Source organism: Dermacentor andersoni, chromosome 1 (assembly GCF_023375885.2).
Source record: "Dermacentor andersoni chromosome 1, qqDerAnde1_hic_scaffold, whole genome shotgun sequence".
Classification (NCBI taxonomy): domain Eukaryota; kingdom Metazoa; phylum Arthropoda; class Arachnida; order Ixodida; family Ixodidae; genus Dermacentor; species Dermacentor andersoni.
Genome location: NC_092814.1, coordinates 244,042,734 through 244,057,316, shown reverse-complemented (window position 1 = coordinate 244,057,316; position 14,583 = coordinate 244,042,734). Strand labels below are relative to the sequence as shown.

Sequence of the window (14,583 nt, the reverse complement as noted above, 5' to 3'; positions counted from 1 at the left end):
GTACAAATCTGGCTTCCTGTTTCTGCTCTTTATGCTAAAAGTTTGGTTATGGTTAGTAACTGCTGGCTGACTTGGGTTGGTAACAAATCAAGCGTGCAGGAAAAAGTTCTCCCACACAAGTGTGCTGTGCAGATTCCTGGCAAATAGTTGCCTTACAGATGATACAAGTATAAAGAGGAAGAGTCCCTGTAGTTCAGCAACAACAAGTAACCTGCATTTGTGCACCTCTTGAAAAAACAGCCGAGGTCAGTGAGCAAGGAAACAAAGTTGGCAACTCGTCGAAGGACAATGGTATAGGAAACTTTGAGAATGAATTGGGAGAGGGAGGAGGCTGACCTCCTTTAGAAAGAACGTGATTGACACACTGAGAGTGTGAGCAAATGCATGCCGCAGCCTAGAAGATGCACCATGAAAGGCTGAGCAGAGCCAATTTACTCCTTCCAGAGCCATGGGCATTGCTTGCACATTATACAGAAACAGCCCCCCTACTGAGGGTGGGACAGTTCAGCTCTTTTGGTAAAAAGACATAACAGATCTGCTATGTCTACTCTGTTGGCAGAAGTGACGTTCGATAGTATGAACCGCATTTCTTACCGAAATGCACTACTATAAAGTGATGCCTCATATTTCTAGTACCTGTGATTTTGTTAAGATAATGGTCAAGAGCATAAACATGTAACTTAGACAACTCTTCTGCTTATTTCTCTTCTTTCTTGCAGTTTGTGTTCTTGCAAATGCTTTGAAAGGAAATCCAAAGGCTGATAAAAGTGAACACTAGAACAAGGCCATGGATAGCAAGGAGAGGGAAAAGGATAATTGGAAGAAATGCTTGGCTGGAATGATATATATACATGTTTTCTTTGAGAAGGCATTTGCTTACTGCATTCCTGACCTGTCACTGTCTTTTTTTCTTTTTTCTTTTCTCTGCTCCTATTTGTGTGAAAGGTTACTGGCTTTTTTTTTAGTGCTACTGTTCGTACTTCAACCCAATGTAGCATGTTATCACCCTAGTATTTCCAATTGTTATCAGAGGGAAACTATTGTAGTTATTGCAGTGAAGGCATGGTAATTCCTATGTGGCAACATCTTCAGGCATTCACATCCAGTATGCATTTAATTTGGTATACCCTAGACCTCGAAATTCAGTAACGAGTTCAGCACACTAGTAACAAAGGTTTAATAGCAATCTACTTGCTCGTTTGCCATATAAAACCATATGAAAGGCTAAACTGCCAAGGTGGGTTTGACAAGCTCTAAATGAAAGATTTAGTTACTTTTCATCTTTACTGCTAGCACTATGCTAAATGTATGTTGCTGCATTGTGGTGAAACCAGAGTGACCAAATGAGTTTGGACCACAAGTAAGCAACCTTCTCAAAATAAACCTGAATGAGTAGCAGAGCTTGTCCAAGAACAGCTCGAAACAAGCACAATGTCGTAATTAGAATTCTACATCATATGTTTTTTTTTTTCTTGCATGTTTTGAGAGGCTGATATATTAGTTAAAGACGTCGTAGGAAGCATACCCAAAAATCAGTCATCATTGATTGAAGTGCTGCCTTCCACTAAGCAGTGGTACTGATAGCTATCGTGCTACTCTTCTTGGTTGCAACAGTTGTTACGAATCCTAATGAATGTTGTGATTCAGAGCACGAGAAAGTTTGACTGCATGAATTCACTCGCAAAGGAGAGAATATACACGAGAATAACATTTCTTGGATTTGAAAATCCTGGATGTCAACTAGACTAAAAAACCATGATAAGCAACTGAAGAATTTTACAAGTGGGTGTGCTGATATGACAAATACAAATGGGCTTATAATAAGCAGAACTGTTCACACTGATTGAAACTTGCAAACTGTTTACTTCCTGTGCATCATGGTCCATATAATTGTTTTCCTCAAGGACTTCCTTAATACTGAATTTTTAGGTGAATGAAATAATAAATGGTATGCTTCTGTCAGCACAGAAATGGTTGTTTAAACAGAAAACACCAAACTCTATTACACTATAAAATGCATCACATAATAAAATATATATAAAATAAATAAATAAATTGCTTTCTTGAGCGGTGGCTTACAAAGGTTCGTCTCACTTAGGTGTAATGTGTGCTTTTGTCAGCACTAAGGGGCTGGTTGTCGCATGGCAGCAATGTTCTAAAGGAAGAATGCAGATGTAATAAATTTTGCCTTTTGTGTAAGGTGTGCCACCTTTTTAGGGTTGGTAAATGGGGTGGAAAACCATGGCACATTAACTTCTATATGATAGTGCAGCACTGAAAGGTGCTCTCTTTCAAGCTCAGTGTGCCTCCATTCTGGCAGACTGTGATTGTATTTGTTGAAACGGGTGAACAGTGGAAAGGAACGTGATGTGGCACCGAGCCACTTCAGCCATGCAATGCCTTCCAGTGGATTTTTTGCCCATACAAGGCCTGCATGCAGTTTGCACAGAGGCTCCTGCAAGTGCTTTTTGCACTCGTGAAAAAGGTTATTGACTACCAGGCCCATGCAGGCATGCACATTAGCTCTTTTGGTAAAAAGACATAACAGATCTGCTATGTCTACTCTGTTGGCAGAAGTGACGTTCAATAGTATGAACCGCATTTCTTACCGAAATGCACTACTATAAAGTGATGCCTCATATTTCTAGTACCTGTGATTTTGTTAAGATAATGGTCAAGAGCATAAACATGTAACTTAGACAACTCTTCTGCTTATTTCTCTTCTTTCTTGCAGTTTGTGTTCTTGCAAATGCTTTGAAAGGAAATCCAAAGGCTGATAAAAGTGAAGCATCAGAGAGCACAACTTCATTAGGCATAGCAGTAACAAAACATGATGCAAAGAATGCACCAAACAGAATCACTGCAGACCTAGCAGGAAGCAAAGCTGATGAACAAATCAAGTCTGTTCCTGACACCGAGAAAGTTGTTTACATTGAGAAAAATGTAAAGCTTAAAGATAGCCTGGACAAAGAAAATGCTGCACCTACAAGCTTAGTCACTGAAAAGCTTCAGCTGCTACCCTCGACAACACACTCTCAAATGGAGCAGCAGCACAAAAATGATGATAGACCATCTGTCTTGGACAGCAGCAAGAAATTGTCCAATGGCACAGGTATGTTTCCATTGTTCATGTCACTTTGCTTGGTGGTGTGAAGTTGTCCTTATCTCTTGCTGCTGCACGAATTGCATATATGGCTTGCATTCCTGCCAGACATTGTGCCAAGGTGGTAAGGCCACAGGGCCTTCCGTTTCACTTTCTGAAGATAACAGAACTGGTCATTGACCAGTCAGTGTCAGTACAACTGTCAGTGTCATATGTTGTCAGATCTATGACCTAAGTTTAAAGATACACTGGATGTGCTAGCATAGCTTTCTTCTTAAAAAACTGCTGTGAAGGAACTTAGATAAGTGAAAATGCCTGCCTTGTATGGTGCTTGTAAAGTTCGCCAAAATATGGGATGGAATCAAAGCCATGGAAATTGGTCATGTTGTCAATGTTATTTGTAGACTGTTCTGAGATACCTAGGTGTAAAGTCACACACCATTCACTGTTATAATTATTCTTTAACATTTCTAGCTATTGCTGGAGTGACTTAGGTGCTTCAGATTGGACCTACAACTACTAAGGCACCTCCTGTGACTCAGCTGTTTACATTCTGGCATCTTTTCCCCAAGTCGCATAGTAGTGGCACATATATTTAGCAATTTACCACAAGCCCCTATGAAAGCATTTTATTTTTGGCTGACTTACACTTGTGAGTAGAAGCAAACATACCAGAACCATTTGTACTGATGTGCATTTATTGCCTGCCAGACTGTGCATGTGTGCATGTTTTCATGCACCATAAAGGACAAAAGCAGATTATCACCTGTTCTATATTTAGCTTTATTCTCCTGTATGCTCTCTATGGCCCTCTCAAGCAGATTAAGAAAGATTGTGTAGAGGCTGACTCTTTGGCTGTATGTGTACTTTGCCACATCTTGAGGCACAAATAGTTTTGGAATGTCTGGTTGATGCTTCAACAAACTATTGAATATCAATGCAAAAAGGGGAGCTGACCTTCCAGGGCAGTTGTATATTTTCATTCACTTCCATAGAAAAAATGAGCGCCTTTTTTCAAGTCAAAGACTGTGTGTATTTATCAGTTCTCTATCTAAATGCCATCAACATCGATAGGCTTTTGCAGCCAATGAATTGATTATAAGAAACTTTCATAAATAATGGAAATGACGTTTATTGAGCATGGCAGCATTCCATCATGTCTTGTTTCATTTAATTAAAATGTGTCCCTCATAATCAAATTGTGGTTTTGGTACGTAAAAGGCCAATAATTTAATTTTTCAGTTCATTAAAAGGCATTTTTCACTCAGGGAAATGCAGTCTAGTCCGTAAACTAATTGTTTGGTGCAAATTGTTTTTTATAAGCGACGTTTATTGTAATTGTATTTTGCACTTAAGATAATCTTTGATGCAGTCACCAAGTCACAAATACATTTTTTGAGTGTTTGCAAGGGACACTAAAGACGATTTTATATTTAGTTCTGAAAATGCAAATAGAAATTGCTTGCACTATGTATGAAAATTCTGTGTTCATATAAGCTAATGTTCCTCAGCAAAATGGGGTGAAAAAAAAGCTGATTTGTGCTTCCTGCATGTCCGTTCATTAATATAAACAAAGAATGAAACATGTGCTGGTGATATTTGCAGTAACCTATATTACATGGTCGACAACATGCATTTTCACTTTAGTGTCCCTTTAATGAAGCTGGTATTGGTTAACCAAGCCACAGTGGAATGCGCCTAGTCGTGTCATATTTTATGGTTGGCACCTTCCTGTGCATTGAACTTGCCACCTCCTCCAATTTTGGGGTGTGAGAACAGCAGGGCTTCCTTTGAACCTTGCGGATATGTATTGCCTAGACACAAGGCCACTGTACCACAGTTCCGTCTGGCCACTGTAAATAGGTAGGAGTCCATATGTTCGTTGCAAACCTCATTGGGTAATGAAAAGCTGTTTTTACTCACTGAGAGTTTGTTTTAAGAGGAGTTAGAAGTGGGCTGAATTGACTTCAGAACATAGGTTGACTTTTCTTTCTTGACCTTTTTGAAGAAAGTGTTCATTGATTGCACTTGATATTCATTTTCTGGCTTTAAGTGATCGACTCAGCAAGGAGGCTTTTTTTTTTTCTTTCTTTTTGTGTAATTTTTTGATGAAGTTGCTGAGTGAATCAGTCTTTTGTAACTTAACACTTTAGGTCGATTTGTGCCTTGTAGAAGCGTAAGAGAAAATTGGGATAATGCTTAGTGAAGACATTTTAATATAGATTACTAACAGCTCTGATGAACGAGAAGAAATGGAAACCGAGGAGCCCGATATCTATTAGTCAGAACCATATGAAACCCACAGATAATGAAGCCAAGGAAGAGAACACATTACGTGGAGGATGTTGCCTGTTCAAATACATGTAGAACACAGAAATGCATTTGAGAGAGAAAGTTCAATTCTAGTGACCGTAGGAAAAAAAATTTTTGTTTAGGGCCTGGAATTTTTTGCAAGAACCAGAAGGTCGGAAAGCTAAAAAAATTGAAGCATGAAGTTTACAAATTCATAATACTGCACCAAAAACAGATATTGTAGTTCTGTAAACTGTATCCATTATATTAAATAAATAGAAAAGTTTAATATATGAATTTACAATGTGCAAGAATTTGTTGCAATGTTTACAAGGGTTTCGAAAGTAGTGGCATATTTCAGAGGTGTGTACAATACATCGATTTTGTCCTCTTTAAGTGTATTATTAGCTGTAGTTTACAGAATTGGGATATCATTTCTTGTTGATTTAGAGCTGTAAACCCAATAGCTTTCTATTTTTAAATCTTGAGATTTTCAACAATTTTATTAAAAATGATGGCCTAAATAAAAAAATTCTGATTGCTACAGTCACTTGATTTTAACTTCTTCTTTTAAATGTAACAAACTTCAGAAAATTCGATGCTGTGGTTGCCGAGAAAAACAATTTTTCCGTTTCAGTCTATTTAGATAGGAGCCCCCGAGCTAAAGCTTCCTCTTAAATTTCAAAGGGCTTCACTAGTGCACACTAATGCTTACAGGGGCAAATTATGGTGACAGAAATATAGGACATTTCTCTATTTCAGGTACAGCAGTGGTTTCAATGAACCAGTCTTATGTGGACAAGAATGATGTAGGTAAAGGTCCTGCACTTAAAAACAAAGTTGATGTGCAGACTACTGTGAACAGTTTGCAAAAAGCTGAAGATAACAAAAATTCAGGCAAAAAGCATGTTCAAAACATTGGAGCACCGGGAGGTGGCAACAAACCCACTGTTAATCCCAAGACCCCTCCATCATTTGTTAAGGAGGCTACAGCAGAAACCACTCTGAAGATTGCTCCACCTGGACCAACTGACACTGATGGAACAAAAGCTCTGCCAGGTCAACCTCCTCAAGGTAAGAGCTTGTTTTTGTTAACATGCTAATATAGCAGCTTAGTAAAAGCAAGCTATGTCTGTTATCTTTGGCATATTGCTCAATTGGTGGCTCGTATGCAAAAGTCTTGAATGATGTAACTTGGCAGTGTGTGGCATTTTCACGAAACTCGTATGAGATTGATGAATATTGTGCTTAATACTTCAATTTTATTTTTCTTGTTTGAAATTGTCAAAAATGAACACTAGAGTTTAGTGAAAGTTGTCATGAACCCACCACAATTTTATTTTCCTGGTTTCATATTGTCAAAAATGAATATGCTAGAGTTAAGTGAATGTTGTCATGAACCCACTACATTAGCTTAGTGTCTATGATGGTGCGCTGCAAAGCTCCAGGTTATGAGTTCGATCTTGACTATGGCAGCCACATTTCGATAAAACTTGTTGTTGGGCGAGTTGGTTCATACTGCGAGGAAATGAACGGACTGTGCGGAATTCAGGACAAGGGCATAGTAAGGGACCGCGCTTGTCCTTGTCTCCTACCGCGCAGTCCATTTATTTCCTCACAGCCATATTTCGATAGGTGCAAAATGCAATGTGCTTGCGTACTTAGATTTATTTATTTATTTATTTATTTATTTATTTATTTACCATACTCTTGAGGCCTGTAGGCACTACAGGCAGGAGTGGTAAAACAACAAAGAATGCAGAAAAATACACAGGATTTAACAGTTCACATCGTAAATAGTGGCCTTAAAATTTGATGTGTCCGAAATAGCAATGAGGGATGCAGGAAGGCGGTTCCAGTCGATGCCAGTGTGGGGTGTTGCGGCTTGGGGTAGCGTTTAGGCCAGGAATTCTTCAGACACAGGGATGAGTACGTCCAGGAGTAGGAGTGAAAGTTAAAGGGTTTATTTTACATTACACTGGCTCCAGATATGAAAGCCCATTTCATCTAGGAGCACTTTAAATATCTGAGCTCGCTACATGTCTGAGCACACATCAGGACACAATGTCAGCTGACATCAGAACAGACACTGCACCAAACATCTTTGCTTTTAAAACAGTCGTCTCCCCTAGGTGACTAGACTAGGGAATCTGATGACTGTGTCTCGACCAGTCATAATCGTAGAATCGTTCTCAAAATCCTGTCCATGATGTCGCACCGTTCCACCGGACTCCTCCTCCAATGTTGCGCGATCGCTCCCACATATGATTCAACAATGTGGCAATCTGTGAACCTGATGTAGACGCCATTCCTGCGGAAGACCTTGACGTTGGCCCCTTTTATGAATTAGTGGGCTCTCCATGATGGTCTGCTTGTCAGTGTCAGGTTCAGGTAGAGTGGACTTTGCGGTAGTTACCGCTTCCACTGAGGATGGCGGTTGTTGTCACCTTGAAGTGAGCCCCTTTGTTTTCATGTCAGTCTATGTCAGGCCCCACCATCGTTTGGGTGGGGGCTGATGAAAGGGCTGCCTCGTGGGAAGCATCCAACGAATGCTCATTGCCGTTTTGAGATTTAACAGGAGCAAAAAGGAATCCAAATACATGTTTGTATGACAAGGTGGCACAGCAAGTTTGTGTACGTGATCAGGTTGGGGCAAAATGTAGGAAGGAGGCACAAGTAGTTGTTTTAGTACAGGGTTTTAATGGTAGATCTGGAGGAAAAGGTGAAGACAACTTTCTATGTGATGAAAGATCTGCTAAGAGTTTGCTTCATCAATGTAACACTTACGTGATAGGAGTGATTAGATAGAATATAGCAAGCTGCTCGGTTTTGAATGGCCGGGAACGTGCACCCCTCTCCTCCCCAACCCCGAATTTCTGTAAATTAGGATGTGTGGCATAAAGCGACATGAACAACATTTGCCTGCCCAGTCACACCCCCTCCCTGGTCAAGTGAGTCCCTTCCTCCCCCCCAAAATAAATTCCTGGCAATGCCACTGTAAGGTATACTTGCACATTACCCACAAAAGTGACTGTTTTTTCGTATTCCATGATGCAGAGTAATGTGCGCTGCATTTAAACTTGTTTTGAAGCTCCTGTTTATTAATGTGGTGGCAGGAACTTTGTCTGTTGGACCAAAAAAAAAACTGTTGGCACATGCACTCACTGGAGCTAATGCACATGTTGTCCACTGTAATGCACATTCCGAAGCTTATGAAATAAACATTTGAAAGCACAGAAAAAAAATTTCTTGGCTTTTTCTGGACGCACATTGATAGAACAGTAAAAGTAACCAGTGCTTGCATGTGTAATTTTTCTTCATGCAACAAAGGGTTAAAGATAAAGGCACGGTGGAAACTTTTCTGACAAATACCCTAGCATGCGATTATCACTAATGGCTATGTAGTCGACATGCTTGTGCCAAGAGAGGTCATTAAGCTCTTAAAAATGTTTGCACCCTCTGGGGCATATATTGCCCCACAACAACAATCATCTGCCTTGCTTGCGTTTTCTTGAAAACTCTGCGCTTACTACTTTCCTGTCAAGGATGCTATGCCACGCTGACAACGCGCATGCCGTTCATGACCTGGTAGTACCGTGTGTGTAGCATGAAAGAAAGGCACGCAAGAATGGTGATTATTGTCGACCATTCAAGAAAAATATGTACTCGTTAGTAATGCAAATATGGCATTGTATGCTCATAGATTTGCACTTAAGGTATGTTTAATTTCGTGAGCCATTGGTTGCACCAAAGGGGATATGCTTGATGGTTGTCTTGTAGCCTAGGAGAATCGGAGGGGTCAGTAATTTTATGGTATATTACACAGTTGTCAGCAAACAAATTGAGGACAACGTGATGCAGTTAGGAAGGTCATTAATATAAATGAAATAAAACAGAGGTCTGAGAACAGACCCCTTCGGGAACATGAAGTAATTGAGGACCAGACGAAAAATGATTAGCAGTCGCATACTGAGTTCTGTTAGAAAGTCCCTAATCCAAGGCAGCCCATTTAGGTAAACATTAAATTGATTAAGTTTAACACTTTCCCTACCGTGGGGAAAATGGCCATTTTTTGTAGGTTACACTAGATATTTTTTCTGAAGAAACTATTGCACTCATACATGAACGCAAAGCAGAATAAATGCGCTTTTCAGGCATACAACTGTTATTAACGAGATTTGTCATAAAAAAATATAAAGTGCCAAATACAAGATTGTAGAATAAAATTGAACAAAACTTTTAATGATATGCTTGTATCTAAAAAGAATAAATGCTAACATAATTTTTAATATCCAAAATATTTCACAAATAACCATTATTTGTGAATAAATCAAAATTTTTTCTTGCGACCTGCTTGTGCTACAAAAATTTAACCAAAAGCCCTACACTTGGGCATGCCATGCAGCAAGGCAGTTCCGGCAGTATAGTAGGACGTTGTAATTCTTGCAGTAAACTCTTGTTTTCTGCTGAGTTTTGCTGTTGTAACATTTTTTGCAGTTTTGGTATGTCTTTATGTTAGCTGGCTAGTGCTCAATAGTTTAAGTTGGTGGAGGAGCACAAACTACTGGTGCATCCTCAAGTTCCGGGTTGATTTCTGTCATTGTCGCTCTCAGAATCAAAGACGGATGAAAAGGCAGCATCGTGTGTCTCGCTGCTGCTTGAGCCATCAATAAAATCATCCACAGACACAGCGGAATCGTGAGATCTGCAATGTTTCGAAGCACGCACGCCGCTTCCGAAGGTGGCCATTCTAGCTTTCAACTCCGAGTGCACTCGCATCTTCAGAGCCTGTTCAGAAATCCCTGCCAAGCAGGGATAAAATGAACAGTGGGTCTATGAGCACCGCGGAAGGTCTTGAAATTGGCATTTTAAGCCTTTGTTAGCTGGCTAATGGTGCCCAATTGCCATGGTAAAGCATGTAAGTAAATCATGCAACATGGTGTCAAGAGCTTTTGCAAAGTCTGAGAATACCCAGCCAATGTCAAATGAATTGTCAGTGATGGCAAGTAGATTGTTAGTTAAGCACATGAGTTGGGTGTCACGCGAGTGCATCTTACTCAAACCATGTTGACTATGATGAAAAATTGTGTTGCTTTCCAGAAGTAAATAAGGTGAGAATATATATGTTCTAAACTTTTCATGGAATACCTGTCATTGAAATAGGACAGTAGTTCTCCAGAGCATGTGCATTACCTGACTTTGGGACTGGAACCACTTTCCGTTCTTTCCATTGTTGCAGGTGAGGTGAGCACTGCGATGACTGGGTATAAATTCTAGAAGGAATAACAGCAGAGAACACTTCAGTACATTTGAACATCTTCAAATCAATATTGTCAGGTCCTGCACAAGGAGAAACCTTTTGGTTCTGAATTAAGGGGCCAACACCAACCCAGTCGCCTATTGCTGAATACATTACAGGAAAAGTTGAATTAGTTACACTTGGCAAATTGACAGTGGCATTGCCAAAGCATGGTCTTTAATAATACCAACTAGCCCACTTTTTCTTTCTATTAAGTGGTATTGTCATTGCAAAAAGAAACAAACATATCATTTGAAATGTTACAGCACTGATTCAGTGGAATACTAGTGCCATCAGGAGACATTAATTGTATGGACTATGTTTTAGTGCCGCGAACAATGTTCCAAAATTTGAGCGTGTTTGTTAAAGAATGTATTTTTATTATTGTCACTTGGATGTACTCATCTTCTACCCGATGGGTAGCTAACTGACAGTTGGGAAGATTTGTTAGGTTTGCGCAGTGAAACAGCCTTTTCATTTTGTTGCACAGGCACTTAGGAGTAGTGTTAAACAGATGCTAGTGAGGGTTAGAAGGCATGTTCTCTGTAGTTACATACTGATCTATTGGGGACAACATTTTTTTTTTTATTTTTATTATTATTATTTTTTTTTTTAATAGCAACCAGTTATCAAAGTGAGTGATGTAAGCTGCAGTGAATGATTCCATTTTGGCTATAATAGACCTGATATCTGCTTGATTTTAAACACTAATACTCTTAAAACTCTTTTTAGAAGAAACATGCGCTTTGAGAGTGAAGGGAGTAAGCAAGTGATCTTAAGCCAGGCAGGCAGGTAGGTTGGAAGCCAAGTCGGGCGTAGTAAAAATGTGGTCAAAAGTGTTAGGATACAGTAGTGCGAGTGGGTTTGTGAACAAGCTGTATGAGGTTAAAATTGGGGCACATACTAAGAAAGTGCACACATTCTGAAATGTTTTTCTTCACATTTGCAGTACCACCGTGCCGTGAAATGGTGGGAAAATTACAATCCCCTTAGAAATAACATGGGTGTCTTAAGAAACCTAATGACTAAATTCTTTAAAACGTCATGAAGGTCATTGCAAAATGAACTTGATGCAGTTGGGGACCTATAACAAGCACAGAAATGTACATTGTTATCGACTGACAACAACACACATGTATACAAGTTCTAAAGATGAAGAAATCGGTACAACGGAAGAAACGAACATTTAATTAATGGCACTCAACCAGCATGAATATCCCGGTCATAACGAAAGATACTGTGCTTCTTTTCACAGTCAAAAATGCTATTCTGTATTTTTGCTGGTAGCCATTCTCGTTAGCACTTGCATGTTAAAGAACCCCAGGTGGTTGATATTATAATCCAGAGTCCCTCACTACAGCCTTCCTCATAATCGGTGGTTTTGGCATGTAAAACTCAGAAATTTAAGTATTTTTTAAATCTTATTATGAGGGCACCAATAACCTTAAAAAAGAAAACAGTGAAAGAACAGGACGCGAAATAGCCACAGATGTAATGCTTACCTGCAGGTTCAAGTCAGCGTTGTATCTGGCTCTTTTAGAGTGCAGCTCTTAGGCGGCCGTTCCTGGGTTGAGCGTCAGCGTCGGCGTAACCGCTACTCCACTACTCGTGGATTTGTTGCCGTCTTCTACCACAGCTGGCTCATTGGTGCCCCTCGGCGTAACCGCGCAAACGCTTTCATCGTCGTCTTTTTCCGCAGCTGGCTCCGATGCCGCGCATCATGCTAGCGTTGCCATAGTGCCCCCCTGCCTCTGTAAAAACGCTGACAGCACTGACCCACTGCCAGTCGGTGCGGTGATTGCGGTGTGAAATTCTTTGCCTCAGTATATCGCCCACGCCTTCGTTGTTGTCTCCGACAGCTGGCTCCGATGCCGCTCATCATGTCAGGCATTCCCATACTGCCCCTCCCTCTGCGAAGGTGCTGATAGCACTGGGCCACTGCCAGTCACTGCGGTGATTTCAGTCTGAAATTCTTTGCCTCAACCTATCGAGAAATGAAAACATGTAATTAGCTGCGCTCATATTTCGCATTAGGGAGTATTGTAATCGTTGGACATTTTTTCTTGTCCCAATCTTTCTCGCTGTTTTCATTCTTAACACAATGTACCAACTAGCCCAACAGCAAACTTTTCTGAAGTACCTGTAGCAAACTAACCAAGAGATGAAAGATGAACTTAATGGTACAAACTGTTTATATTGTGTGAACTTGTCCCTGCAAATCAAAGCATTTCAGCAGAGGCAATAATTGCATACACAGTTGCACAGTTGAATTGCACTCAGTGGTTAAGGCATTGTAGTACATTATGGTTGATGAGGCTTTAGGACATTACTAATTACAACATGTTGCCACTTCTGGGAAATTTTAGTAACATATGCCAAACGATGAATTTAATACCATGTGCTTTATTTGATCTGGATAAGGAACCAGGTAAGATGGTATGCTCAATAGAAGAAAGAAAAAAGGATACAATTGCAGATAACATTATACCGAATAGCCTGTTCGTGCTTCACTACTTTAAGAGGACACTAAAGGAAAGTGCCGAATCAATCTAAAATGTTAGATTATTCTTCTAAAAACTTTGTCCCGTGCATGTAACAAGCCCCATCATGGAGAGGTGTGCACGGGAGCCTGCATTTGTACATTCTAGGATCAACTAATTTATGAGCTAGCATCTTCCCTGGGCATGAAGAAATAATGTTTCATCTCTAACATACACTTGTGAGAGACTTCACTGAAGAAACATGACATGTGCCGAGTGCTTGGCATGTTGGCTCTCATCACAGAACTCTATTTTGGTTGACAATAGCTAGCTGAGCTACCTCAACATTGGAAAAATAGTTCCAGTGCACAAGAAAGCTGACGGAGGTTCTATTAACAATTACCATCCAATCTGTATATATTGTTCTTTATTAATGTCATCGAAAAACTGTTTTATAACTGTCTAGAAAAGTACCTCTCTAAATTTAATCTGCTGTCTCATTATCAATTCCATTTTCACCAAGGCCTTTCCACTGAACTTGCTTTTCTTTCTTTTACTGATTGCATTAAACAAGCAATAGACAGCAACATGTCCGTCGGTGTCATATTCACTGACCTTACTAAAGCATTTGACACCATTAACAATAAAAATTTGTTACACAAACTTAAGTACTTTGGTATATCTGGCCCACCTTTACAGTTCATTAGCAACTACATTAGTACTCAATCGCTGATTGTGGAAATTGACAATTGTCAATCTTCAACAAAAAACTGTGCCCTTCCACTCTGTGAAGAAAGATGACCAGTGAAGCTGTGTATGAGGGCCCCTTAATGGCGAACTGCACCTCCACCGCTGGTCGATTCGGCATTGTACTATCTTCGGGATCGGCCCACATATGGGGAGTGCTTAGCGCCTGCTTCACCTCCGCCGCGGGTTCCGCCGGTATTGCACTATCTTCGAGATCGGCCCACGTATGGGGAGTGCTTAAAGGGCCCCTGAAACGGTTCGCACAAATTTTGTTGGCACGTAGGGTACAGCTAAAGTTAATCATTCGCACCACAATTTATGTGAAACGTCTCATATTAAGAGAGCTACGGACGATTACAAGTTACCCTCCCCATAGTCATGCATTTTCTCCTCAACTCGTTTGCCGAGTGATTGGGGCTAAGCTCCTCCTTCACTGGCTCTGCATCATGATGGCACGTCGTGTCGTTGACTTCCAGTTCTGTAGGAGCGAGCGCGTGAAGCCTCTCCAAACTCTCCGCCAGCTGCTTGGCAGTCGACCCCAAGCAAGAGCTATCGAAGCAATGTGCGTTGCGAGCATTCTGTCGCAGCGCTGAACTTGTCTGGTATTCCAGTAACCACAGGCGAGCTGGGCGTTTCGACGGATGGCTGGAGGCATAAACTAA

General features: G+C 40.4%; 1 protein-coding gene across 1 annotated transcript in view; it reads left to right on the top strand.

Moving 5' to 3' along the window:
* The window catches only part of LOC126548008 (uncharacterized), a 45,063-nt gene that overhangs the window by 12,033 nt on the left and 18,447 nt on the right, over nt 1–14,583 (top strand). The window contains exons 2-3 of the mRNA XM_050196083.3: nt 2,735–3,112; nt 6,158–6,469. Coding sequence (XP_050052040.1) covers nt 2,735–3,112; nt 6,158–6,469 — 690 coding nt within the window. The remainder of the gene's footprint in view (nt 1–2,734; nt 3,113–6,157; nt 6,470–14,583) is intronic.